General features: G+C 34.4%; 1 protein-coding gene across 1 annotated transcript in view; it reads left to right on the top strand.

Annotated features, from left to right (window-relative positions):
* Positions 1-13,040, top strand: part of ITGA4 (integrin subunit alpha 4) — an 82,211-nt gene that overhangs the window by 21,412 nt on the left and 47,759 nt on the right. Inside the window, exons 5-10 of the mRNA XM_010368683.2 lie at positions 84-151; positions 1,456-1,585; positions 2,904-2,989; positions 3,670-3,732; positions 3,824-3,961; positions 7,191-7,302. Coding sequence (XP_010366985.2) covers positions 84-151; positions 1,456-1,585; positions 2,904-2,989; positions 3,670-3,732; positions 3,824-3,961; positions 7,191-7,302 — 597 coding nt within the window. The remainder of the gene's footprint in view (positions 1-83; positions 152-1,455; positions 1,586-2,903; positions 2,990-3,669; positions 3,733-3,823; positions 3,962-7,190; positions 7,303-13,040) is intronic.

Below are 13,040 nucleotides of genomic sequence, written 5' to 3'. Positions count from 1 at the left end.
CTGTAAGAATTTATTTAAGAAACAAATTATGGAGATTATATGTTTATTTTAAGATATAATTCTGAGTTGTTTTAATGTTTCAGATTATGTGAAAAAATTTGGAGAAAATTTTGCGTCATGTCAAGCTGGAATATCTAGTTTTTACACAAAGGTAATTGTTCAAAAAATAGCTGCTATAAATGTTAACATATAGAATCTTAATTCTTCTCATGATTTGGAAGACTGATATGTTTTAAAGTAAAAACTGTGCAACATCTTCCTATCTCTTAAATTTGAGTATTACAACTTAAGTTTTGCCACTCAAAAATTCCATATATATTTCAATAAAATATCAGTATATAGATGGCTATACTACATAAGATGAACTAAAATCTATAGTGAAGAATATTTCTTCAATAATGTAATGAAAAAAGTAGCTACAGTTAATTATCTTGTTAACTTAGGTATTGAAAATAACCCAAGTGTGTTATTTTAAATTTCTAGTTGAGGGGCAAAGGGAGCATATTAGTCTATATTTTTCATTAAAATTATTATAATTGGGAAATGTAAGAACTTAATATCCCCTTAAATCAGATAGATAATATTCCCAAGATTTTTTACTCTGTTTTTAACTTTCTAGGATACCTATGAAAGGGCACAGTTGTACTCAACCCCAAATCTCTCAGTTTTTCTTAAAAACACACTGTGAATTCAGGAATTTTTTTTTGAGCCCATGAAGATCAGGCTATATCAAGTTTGGGGTTGACAGTGTCTGCAAATATTAACAGTTATATTAAAATGCTTAAAATGCTTACAAAGAAAATGCTTTCTTCAGTTTAAGTCGACTTTTTTAAAGTTTAGGATTATTTAGGAATATAGAAATATGCTAAAGAGATTTAATTGCTGAGAGTTTTCATACTATACCAGACAAGGGCGTGCTCATTCCAATCTTCTCCTTCTCCTAAATTCCTATGTATAACAAAATGTGCCCCATATTCCATTGGACTTTTCTCCCCTAAGCTAACATTATTAGAAAAATCAGTGGTTCTTTGCAAATTGAAATAAATTAAGTCCACTTTTTATTCTTTGGCAACACATGATCATCTCCGTAATTAGCACACATGAATTACCCACATATGATTTTCTTTCATAGGAACCATATTGCCTGTCTCCCAAAAGCTTACCCTAGAGTTCAGTAGTTCTCCTTTCAACTTTTGAAATCCACTGATAAATGCGTTAAATGAGAATTTCAGAGTTTCTTCTCTGAGATTTCACTTTTAGGTAGAAATCCATTAGCCAACTTCTCTGGGTTTTTTTTTTTTTTTTTTCCTGGTATGATTTAACTTCACAGAATATTCCTACTTCTGGAATTTATTATCATAAAAATATGTTCTCTTCACTATCTATTGTGTATCGGGAGGAGGTTTGGGGTGGTGAGCTTAAACTTTAAATAATAATTTTTTTTTTTTCTTACAGGATTTAATTGTGATGGGAGCCCCAGGATCATCTTATTGGACTGGCTCTCTTTTTGTCTACAATATAACTACAAATAAATACAAGGCTTTTTTAGACAAACAAAATCAAGTAAAATTTGGAAGTTATTTAGGTACTATAAAAATGGACAAACTTAAATGATCTCTGCCTTACGAATACTAGTACTATAATTATAAATAAGGAAAATATATTTTCCAAAGATGTAAGTGGCCAGTAGAATTACAGTAATAATTAGACAGTTCAGAAACTGTCTCTTAAGGATAGGATTTATGAAACTTTAGTTAACTTAATATTTTACATTTACGCATGTGCCTAAAATCATCAATATATAATTCTTAATAGAACTTCTAGTTTAGTTTACTCTTTGTAGTTCACTTTAGGAAACACTAGTAAGTTTGTATCTTTATGTAGTCAACCAATTATACAGGTTGTTTCTATTGAGTGCCTCCCATATCTCAGGAACTTTTTGTGAGAACTTTACGTGAATTAACTCATTTAAACATCTGTGTAAGTATAGTTTCCTTAAGGACCAACTGAAAGCCAGTGGTACTGTCCACCACATTCCAGATGAGGGGCTCCGTGAAGCATATGGGTCTACAAATGGCTCATTGACCTTCACCTCATAAGTTCTTAGAATATTTCCCAGAGCTTAACTATTTTTATCATCTTCTTCCTCCTCACTATCATCTCATAAGTCAATAGTAGGATACTTTATCATCTGTATTTCAACAGAAATGCAAAGTTTTCTTGCATTAATGTCCATTACAAGAAAATAAATGCTTTTCCTATAGATTTTCAGAAAATCCATGTTTGTTTAAACTTTATGTGTGTCAAATGTGAGCATCTTACACTCAGAAATAATTATAAAACAAGCACTCTTTCCATTCAAACAGAAGAAATTTCAAGTAGAAGAATTTGTTACAATTCAATGTTTTCTTGTTTATGATTAAAGGATTCTTTGAAATAGTTCAAGAAATATAACTTGATATGCCTTTTATTACATAAAATAAAATTACCTTTTGTCATCAAAAAGTCATCACAAAAGAAAGATTTGGTGGCAAAAAAGCTGAACTTTAGCAGGATTTTTATTTAAGGTTTAAAGTTTTCATTTCCCAATTAAGATGTTATATTTAATATACTCTAAAATATGTCTGTTGTAATCCTAGAAACTGATTATACTGCACCAGATGTAAAGATGCTATTTTCAATTTCTAGGACTTGGAAATACAAACCATATGACTGCAGTTTTGTAAAACATAACAAAATTGCATAAAACATAATGAATGACCGATTTTGAGTATCTGTATGCTAAATATTCTTAACTGCTTAATGTCATTTTGAATGGGGTATCATTTAATCTTATGATCTATTTTACCCATATTAGCATATGATGTACTTTACCCAAGACTCTCATACTTTCTCCCTTAAAGGATATTCAGTTGGAGCTGGTCATTTTCGGAGTCAGCATACTACTGAAGTAGTCGGAGGAGCTCCTCAACACGAGCAGATTGGTAAAGTAAGAATTACATTTTTATATTTATTTCTTCACAAAGGTTCAAATACATTGCATGAATAAGATATTAAAGGAGAAACTGCATACATAAGGAAAGAAAGATTAGAAATGATGAACAAGTTATTACATTTAGTGGAATTGGTGAAAGACGTTACGGTTTTAGAAGAAATTTAGCAAAACACTTTCTGAAAAATTACAAAAGTCAAATGAGACTTTGTTTCCTTTAAGAAAATTATAAGATAGAACTATCTAAAAATGTCCAGGGAGTATATGGTGAACAGTTACCCAGCTGAAAAGAAGTTGAGGCAACTATATATTTTGTGGTAAGACTAGAAGGAAGGAAATATTATTTCTGGTTTTAGTTTTTGCTATGTTGCTATGTGAACATTGGTCACTCAGCTTTTCTGAGTCTTACTTTTGAAAAGTGAGGCGAACAACACTTCCTGTGCCCCCTCTAGAAGATCAGTAAAATACCTCCTGAGAAAATACTTTTGCAAGTAAGGCATATTAATATAACAGTGGATCCCAAACCCTTTTGTGTCACTCTTAAAAGGATTTATTTTTATATTTGAGCAATTAACTGCAAGTTGTAAAAGTTCATGTTCGATCAAACAGAAATGAGTGGGGTTTTAAAAAATATATGGTATTCATAAAATCTTTTCTAATTATTTCCCCAATTACAGGCATATATATTCAGCATTGATGAAAAAGAACTAAATATCTTACATGAAATGAAAGGTAAAAAGGTAATATGTCTTCACCTTTAGTATCTCTGTGGGCTTTTGCGAGTAGCCCTGCTTTTTTCTCAATGAGTGGATCTGGTTTGTTTTGGGACAGCTTGGATCGTACTTTGGAGCTTCTGTCTGTGCTGTGGACCTTAACGCAGATGGCTTCTCAGATCTGCTTGTGGGAGCGCCCATGCAGAGCACCATCAGAGAGGAAGGAAGAGTGTTTGTGTACATCAACTCTGGCTCGGTATGTCCGAGTGTCCCAACTGGAAGCCATTTATGGAATTATGATCAAAACTGAAATTGATCTTATTCCAGAGATCTGAGATTATTTTCAGGTTTTTTTTTTTATTGACAAAAGTTAAAATTCTAATACTGTACTGATGCTCTAAAAATGAAATGGAATATGATGATGAATGGGAAAGGATCTCATTTTGATATTCTAGAACAATCTATGAAATAGTTAGGGAGTTTCTCTGTTCACAGCTTGTGTGTGTTCACTCTGGTAGCTGAAATTTCTTTCAGTTTTATGTTGATACTAATCCAATTTGAAAGAATAATTTTTATACCTCCTTCAAAATATAGATTTCTTAATAGTTCTGGTTAAGGTCCTTATATAAATTATAAAATATTACTAGGACTAGAAGATGAATAATTAAGTATTTTCAATTTCTTGAAAACAATTAGAAACGAGATGTGTTTTGTTAAAACATTAATTTTCATAATTCCATATATATTATGCTCTTGATAAGAATATAAAATTGGCACAGTTTATTCCACAGTGGATATATTAATTGTATAAATAGGTAATTACTGACTATAATTCAATTTTAAATTATTGTGGTAGAAACTGACCACTTGATAATTCAAAGACTTTCTGGCCTTATCTTGCCAGCCTAGATTCTTGACATTAGGTCAAAACAAAAAATTTATGGAGTCTTAATGAGATCTTCTTGGCCTGTTCCTTTGATTTGAAAACAAGAGTGGGCTTGTGAGAAGACCAGTTCATTTCTAATGGCATAGCATTTTTCAGTCAGGATTCAACAAAGTGGACTCTGTTTCAAGAAAGTATTTGTAACTATGTTCAGTCAATGGTTTCAGAGCATTTAGCAAGTTCTTATATTAAGCATCAGACTAAACTCTATAATTTAAGAAAGAAAACATCTAGTCTTATAAATGGAAGATTCTCAAAGTTTAAAATACAGAGCAGGGAAGTTATTTATGCTTTGGCATTTCCTAGACTGTATTTAACCTACATTTAATAGTAAAAGCAAATTATCTACACAGTGATCATTAAATCTCATTAATAGTGATATTAGATAATTTTCTTCCGTAGATTTCACATTTCCATTTCCAAAAATAGTGGTCTTTGTACTGGCTACATCCTCGTGCTGCAGCTTTCTCTTATCTTCCTCTTTACAACTAAACATCCACATGTATACCTAAAGTAAAGCAACATAGAATCATTTTCCCCCATTGCAATCTTAATCTCCTTAAGAAAAAAACAGATAAACCCTTCTACCCACTTGGCTACCCTCCTGTTCTTCCCTCATGCCTACCTCGAGGCACTACTCTTATTAAACACTTGAATTAATTTAATAAGTGATTTCAGCTTTTAAATCCTCTGATACGGTCTTCCTTTGTTCTATCTAACCTCTAATTTCTCAACTCTCTGAAATGGCGCTAACCACTAGGTGGCATTTATTTACATTGATTTGATTTGCTGTTGTCTGTTCTTCTGTAGTATAGATGCCATGTGGAGAGATATTGTGTCTTGTTTACCGCTGTTTCATCAGGGATTGAAAGAGTCCTAGACAAGTAGGTGAAATTGTTTTTGAATGAACTCAAGAAAGAATGGTACTTGAGTGACTCTGGCTTCTACCTACTTGTACTAAAATAGCTCTCAGGGCTTTCCAGTGAACTCTCAGTCACCACTCTCTGTGACTAGGGAATACTTGAAGAATAGTGATCACCTCTTCCTATTGAAACTCTCCTTCCAGAACTTCAGAGCCATTGCACTGTCTTAAGTCCGTCCCTTGTCTGTTCTCCCTGGAGCCTTTTCACCCTTCTGCTCTTTAAATTTAGACATTTGCCCAGGAGCCAAGCTGTTTTATCCCTGACTTCTTTGAATCAATCATTCACTGCTTCAGTGTCAGTGATTATAAAGATGATTCCCAGTCATCTTAGTTCATTTAAAATAAAATAAATGACATTTAGCGAGTATCTGAAATGTAACCCGGACTATAAAAAGAGGTAATAATCATAGAGCTGTCCCCAGGACTTCAGGATCTTGTAAAGCCACCAATGGGAGTAAACAATTGACTACGACGTGGTACATGGCACATTGTAAGTACATACAAAGTGGAAGAAGTGATTCCCTTTGGCTCAAGAAGCTTTTACAGAGGAAGTAGTGTTTGAGAAAGACAAAAATCAGAATTTTTCTATTGTAAAATTCACAAATGAAGACACTTGACAAGGAAAGAACGTGTATATGCTTAAGGAGTGCCAAGTAGATTTGGGAAGAAGAAAGGATATGGCCTTTTCTCTTTTTAATACAAAGGACTGACATGATCAAAGTTTGCGAAGAGAACTGATAGCTGTGATTGTAACAGCTAATTATTACATTATTGAATGTCTTATTGTAGTAACTCATCTTCCTCCTTCCTAGTTATCCATTGACTAATCTATGCTCCACTGCTGCTGGTTCCAAAGACCAACTTCAGTCATGTCACTCCTCAACTCAGAAACCTTCAGTGTTTACTGTTGTTCCCTAAATTAAGAGTAAATTTTCCTTGACAATCAAGATGCTACACTATAAGACTGCAATCTGACATTTTTGTCTCATTCATTATACATGCCATTCATTAGAGCCAAATTTTTTTGGAATTTGTTTTGCTGCTGGTTTTCTCTGTGTATCAAAATTACGCTTATCCTTCAGTAGCCACCTGGCATGCCATCTCCTTTATGAAGTCTCTTCTGTTATAATTAGATTTTTTTATTTATTTATTTTTGCTTCTTGATATTGTAAAGCAGTTTCTGCTTCTCAGTCATTTGTATGCTTGGGCTAAGCCCTGCCTGTAACTGTGGGCTTATTGAAGAAAGGGAATGTGTTTTATACACACACTTCCTTGCCCCCTTTCACCTTTTCACTCTTTGCACAGTGTGTTGTCTTTAGTAGAAGCTCAATAAATATTTGCTAAATTGAATTATCAAAATGATTTATTGGATTTTCAAAGCTAGAGATCATGAGTTTGACAATTTTTTATGTCCTCTGAGCTCTAATCATACTATTATGTGTTGACAGACTCAATAAATATTTATTGAATTGAACTGAGATGTGTGTACTAAAGCTCAGTCTGTAGTTTGTCCAACTTGTTTGACGCATTAGAAAAAATCCATATCCAATTACAACAGTAAATTGTGTAAAGTTGTCAGGGAGTGTTATAATGACACCGTTTCTCTCCCTTTCTATCTAGGGAGCAGTAATGAATGAAATGGAAACAAACCTCGTTGGAAGTGACAAATATGCTGCAAGATTTGGCGAATCTATAGTTAATCTTGGTGACATTGACAATGATGGCTTTGAAGGTAATTAAAATTATCAATTTGGTGCTTGATTTCTGCTTTTAAAATGGTTTTTGGAAGAAAATATGATTAAAGTTTTGTGGTGTTTACCTTCCTATAGAAAATGGATCCAGAGTGGCCTGTTAAGTTTTTTCTTTTCTTTAGTGTTATGTATGACTTCTCCTCAGTTTGTCACCCATTGATCTTTACCACTGTTAATAATGGATAGTCAAAATACTTTATTTCAGTGATTCTAAGGCACCATTGATTAGAAACTGCATTATTATTTATGTGTCCCTAAAAGCTGCCTATTAAGCTGTTAAAGCCCACCATTTTTCCATGTTAAGGAAGACCCTGATTTCAGAAATAATAAAATATGGGCAGGAAATGTGTATCATAGACTCATTGGACCATGGTATTTAACTATCAGTACAATAAAGACACTGACCAAACCCAACAGAGGCTGGCTGCAGAGCTGGAGCAGGGTTCTGGAAGCCCTCTGCTCTGCCAGGCATTCCCTATAGCCATGTTATGGGAGGATCTGGGGAATTTGAGAAGAGATTCTCAGCAGGCCACTGGGAAGCCTGGGGACAGTGGCTGTTTACCCACTGATATTGAAGTTTTTCACTAACTGAGTAGATGGTAGTGTGGTAACTGTGCATATCACCATGGATGTCAGTCCTGTTGTTGAAATCCCTGCATCTACTAGCATTCTCTGTTAAAAATTTGCTTTTATCAATCTAGTTCTAAGTGGTAAGTAACTGAGTCTGTTAAAATTGTGCATGAAATGATGAATAGGTTTAAGAGGAGAGTGTGCAATTTCCTGGAGTTCAGCACATAAGTATTTGATACTTATTTTTAGGGTTCATAATTGTCTTCTTGATAAGACCATTGGCAATTAGTATATGGTAATTTTAGGCTACAGCTTTCTCAGAGATTAAAGTGATGGGGTACTATAAATTCTCATCTTCTTAATGTCTTCTTGTACCTAGATACCACAATCTACTTTAAATATATAAAATGCGTTATTCTACACAAAAAGTCAGTTATGGAATACATGCTTCCAGGGAACCTTCTTAAACGTAAAATAGTGTAACTATGTTGTGCAAGTCTTACTGTTCTGGATTTTTTGTTTACTATTTAAAACTGAAAGGAGAGAAAAAATATGTGTGTATACTTTTGGTTATTATGATTACATATAATATTTTAATAAAACATGTATGGAGGGGAGCCTCTCTGTACCCCACCCATCACTAGCTTCCCCCTACTTCCCTTACCCTACCAGAACCTCAGGTTGGGCACTGGCTCATTTTCACAAATAACCTCATCCCGGACAGGGGTGAGGGAAGGTGTTGTGGCTGTTTTGTTTAATTGGAGCTGTAAGAGGGATCGTGTCTTGTTTTATGCCCTTCCTGGAAAGGGGGCGGGACACCTGGTTTGCACTCCTGTATTGGCCATTGCTGCCGTCACTTATCACATTGAGTTCACATCCCTTGAGAGTTTGTATAAATTCAGGTCAGTGCTGCTCCTATGCAGCCATCCAGTGTCATAGAAAAGCAATTCACTGATAACTGATCTCTCCATTCAGAAGTGTGCAGTTTTAATGTACAGCAGTAAGAAACTGTTATTTTATTATCTTTTTATTAAAAGTCTGATTAAAAACAAAAAATTTTATTATGTTTGATGTTACATCTCATAAGTAACCAGCAATTCTGTGATAGTTATTGAACATTTATTTTGGGTCAGATGTACCATATCAGGTACAGAATATGTACCATAATAAATGAAAATGAAGAAAATAGTGGCACCCTTTTTTATAGTTCTGCAATCAAGTAGAAAATAAAAGTAATACTTGAAAACATAAGCCTTATTTAGTGGCAAATTTAAGGGTTCTACCTAATAAAGACCTGCAGATAAAACCATGTTTATGCATTTTGATATGTTGTGTGTTGTATAGACAACCCAATTCTTTCTTTTAAAAACACAAAATCACTGTTTAGTAAAACACTTTATGATTTTTCTGTCTTGTTTTAATTGGCACATTTAAGGAAGACCACTATTTTTACCCTTTTGAATGTGAAAAATATATGTATGTACACATAGAAATTATTTTTGTGGCATCAAAATGTCAATGACAAATTTGAATTATTGTGATAGTTAGAGCTGTAAAACTGTCATGAGCAGTAGGCAAATTCCCTTATTAGAATTACTCTAGTACCTGGGAAAAGCCCAAGTAATTTTCCAGTGGTGTGAAGGACAGACAGAGTATTCTGTCAATGAGACTTAGGAAGAAGACTTCGGAGGGGACTTTCAGGGGACAGTGCAGTCTCTTAGTTTGTATAGGAGACCCTGGGCTTCACATAACTCTTGTTTCGCTAAAAGCCCTCAGCACTCCACTCCTAAAGGTAATACTTTTATATCTGGAAGTTATTATGCAAATGATTTTTTAAAGTATTTCTGCATATTTTTGTGCTATTTATAATGCCTTTTATAATTCACAGCATATTTACACTTAGTGGCTACATTGACACTTCAGTGAGTGTTTATAATGCCATATATCTTTTTCTACTTGGCCCAGTTGTTTTTTTTTTTTTTTTTTTTTTGAACCAGAGTCTTGCTCTTGTCGCCCAGGCTCGAGTGCAGTGGTGTGATCTTGCCTCACCACAACTCCGCCTTCCAGGTTCACGCCATTCTCCTGCCTCAGCCTCCCGAGTAGCTGGGACTACAGGCGCCTGCCACCATGCCTGCTGGTTAATTTTTTTGTGTTTTTAGTAGAGACAGAGTTGCACTGTGTTAACCAGAATAGTCTCGACCTCCTGACCTTGTGATCCGCCCGCCTTGACCTCCCAAAGTGCTGAGATTACAGGCGTGAGTCACCGCGCCCAGTCCTCCAGTTCTAATTTTATCTTCTATTTTGCCCATAAGTAGGCATTTTCAATATTTTAGATATTAGCAAGACCATTGCTGATGTGGAAACAGGGTGAGTGTGTCCTATTCCACCATGTCTGCCTGCATGAGACAGCAGGAATTTACAAGTTCTTTTTCTTTATGTGTTTCTTTATTACTTTGCCCCATCTTGTCTTATTTTATTTTTCTGGGGTGAATGGGTAAAGATACTTTGTGTTCATGGCAAGAAGTGTAGGATTATGTAGAAAGAGACTCCAATATTGGATGCAAATCACACTTAATGTCTTTATTATGCAAATTTTTGTGGTACTTTGTGTAGCAAACCTAAGTTATCTTGGCATTTGTCATATCACTTTTCAGTTGTTCTCAAACGGAAAAAAAAAAATCAGACTCTATTTCCTGTGTCCTTAGAAAAGCAACACAAGCCATTTTCTAAAAAGATGACCAATTGATTTGGCAAGAGTTTAGTTAAAACTCCTCAAAAGCATGAAAAAATTGGTCAGACTAATATACCTGACATGACCAACAGCAGATAGCATTTTTTATTTTATATGTAAAATAGACTTAACAAGACCGCTATTTATCGGTTTAGTTTCTGTTTTCACCTTGAGCCTTATTATCTGACTTTTAGACAATATATTTGAATATTTTTAGAGCAGAACCATAAGTTCTACAATTGTAAATTACAACTGTACTATTACTTTGTGTGCACCTGAAATATTGATAATATCATCAAATCATTAAGTGAGCACTTCTGTTTTATTTGTTTATAGAGTACAAGTGCCATTTTGTTACATGTATCAATTACATAGTGATCAAGTCAGAGCTTGTGGGTATCCATCATCCAAATAACATACATTTTTACCCATTAAGTAATTTTTCATCATCCATCCCCCACAACCCCTTTCCTTTCTAAGTCTTCATTGTCTGTCATTCTACTTTATACATCCATGTGAACACATTTTTAAAGCACTGATTTATGAGTTAAGAACATGTGTTATTTTACTTTCTGTGCCTGGCTTGTTTCACTTAAGATAATGACACCCCCCACCAGTTCTATCCCTGTTGCTGCAGAATACATGATTTCCTTTTATTTTAATGGCTGAATAGTATTCGTGTGTGTGTGTGTGAGAGAGAGAAAGAGAGAGAGAGAGAGAGAGAGAGAGAGAGAACCTCTTTGACACAGAACAGGAATCGGTATTAGGAAGGGAAATTTGGGGGTATGACCTCTGTTGTTAATGAGTTCATAGAGCATGGCAATAGCAAAGGTGCTGGAGCCAGGCTGCAGGGTTTAAATCCCAGCTCCATAACATCCTGGCTCTGTCACCTTGAGCAGGTTATACCCTGTGCCTCAGTTTCCTCATCTGTAAAGTTGGAGTCAGAGTATTTATTTAATATGGTGGTTGTGAGAGTTACTTGGGTAAATGTGCATGAAGCCCATATCACAGTACCTACATTGTAAGCATAAGTGTTGGCTGACACTAATATTAATAATTTTGATTTATATTAAAAGAATGAAAATGTTCAGATAAGAAGTAAAAGCAATCGTTACATATCTGTGTTCTGTATATTGTGTCCCAAATTAAGTTGCATAGGCTTGGAAAACATTTCTATATATTTCAAAATGTATCTTTCTCGTTTGAATAATGATAGCTAGAACTTTATTATATAACAGATCCAGGTGTAATCCAGGAAGTAAGAGTTTGAATCTATATATGTGATAGCCAAAGATTGAAGTGTCCTCTGTATGGAAAAAAATTTATTTGGACCTTTTAAATATTTTGGCTGAAAAGGCTCATCAGTGTTTTTCCTAAATATTTGCCTTAATCTAGATCACTCTTGCTAATAACAGATACTGTAAGAATTACATCAACCACTTCATGAACAAGGCTTGTTATTTTTTTCATGTGTTAAGAAGAATCAATGTATAGCAAATTCTACAGCTTTAACCACAGTGGTGGAAGTATAAACCCAGCCCTGATTAAAGAAATTGCTGTCTTCCGTTCAATGGCTATAAGATACTTTTCTCCACTCCTTCTTTTCATGTCCCTATTTTCCTCCTCCTCTCTTTCTCTTCCTTCCAATTCTTGCTCCTCTGTTCCTGCATGTATATATTCTGCACAAATCTGACTCCAGTTATTCCAAACGAGTTGCCATTCTTCACATGTGCCATGCTGCCTGTTGCTTCCCTGCCCTTGCACAGGCTTTTCCCTATCTCTAAATTGCATTTCCCCTTTTCTTCACCTGGCTGTGACCTATGGATACTCTAATCTTATCTTGGGCATCATCTTCTATGAAAAGCCTTCCCTAATTTCCACCACTTCCTCCTCATATGCTATGTTATTAGTCTATTCTTACTTGCCATTCCTCCCCACTAAACAATGAGTTTCTTTCTGTGGTACTGCCCTGTTTTGCCAGCTCCTGGCAAATGCCTGGAATATAATAGGTGCTCACTAGCTGTCCAATGAATGAATAAATGAATGGGTATGTTTGCATATGATAGTTTGAAAAACTTCATACAAGTCAAAAGAGGCTAGCCTTAGTATGTATAAACAAAGTAAATATAGGTGTTTACCATTTCTTTTTAACTGAAACTAGAAAAGCTTTTGCATTTTTACAATTTTACATTGTTTAGCATGGAGTTATACATCAAAGATATGTTTATCTTCATTGAAATAGTAGCCAAAAATTACCACTGTTGATAAAAAGGTTTTCAGTTTGATGGTAATAAGTAATATCATGAAGACAAACTACTTTAGGTTTCCATTAAAGTAACAAAAAGCCATTGCATATAAATAAATATGTGCATAAATAGACAATACTTGGTAAAATAATGAAATGCTCTTGCAACTGTA

The sequence above is a fragment of the Rhinopithecus roxellana genome, chromosome 14 (genome assembly GCF_007565055.1).
Source record: "Rhinopithecus roxellana isolate Shanxi Qingling chromosome 14, ASM756505v1, whole genome shotgun sequence".
NCBI lineage: Eukaryota > Metazoa > Chordata > Mammalia > Primates > Cercopithecidae > Rhinopithecus > Rhinopithecus roxellana.
The sequence above is the reverse complement of the archived record's forward strand: the minus strand, read 5'-3'. Positions and strand labels throughout refer to the sequence as shown.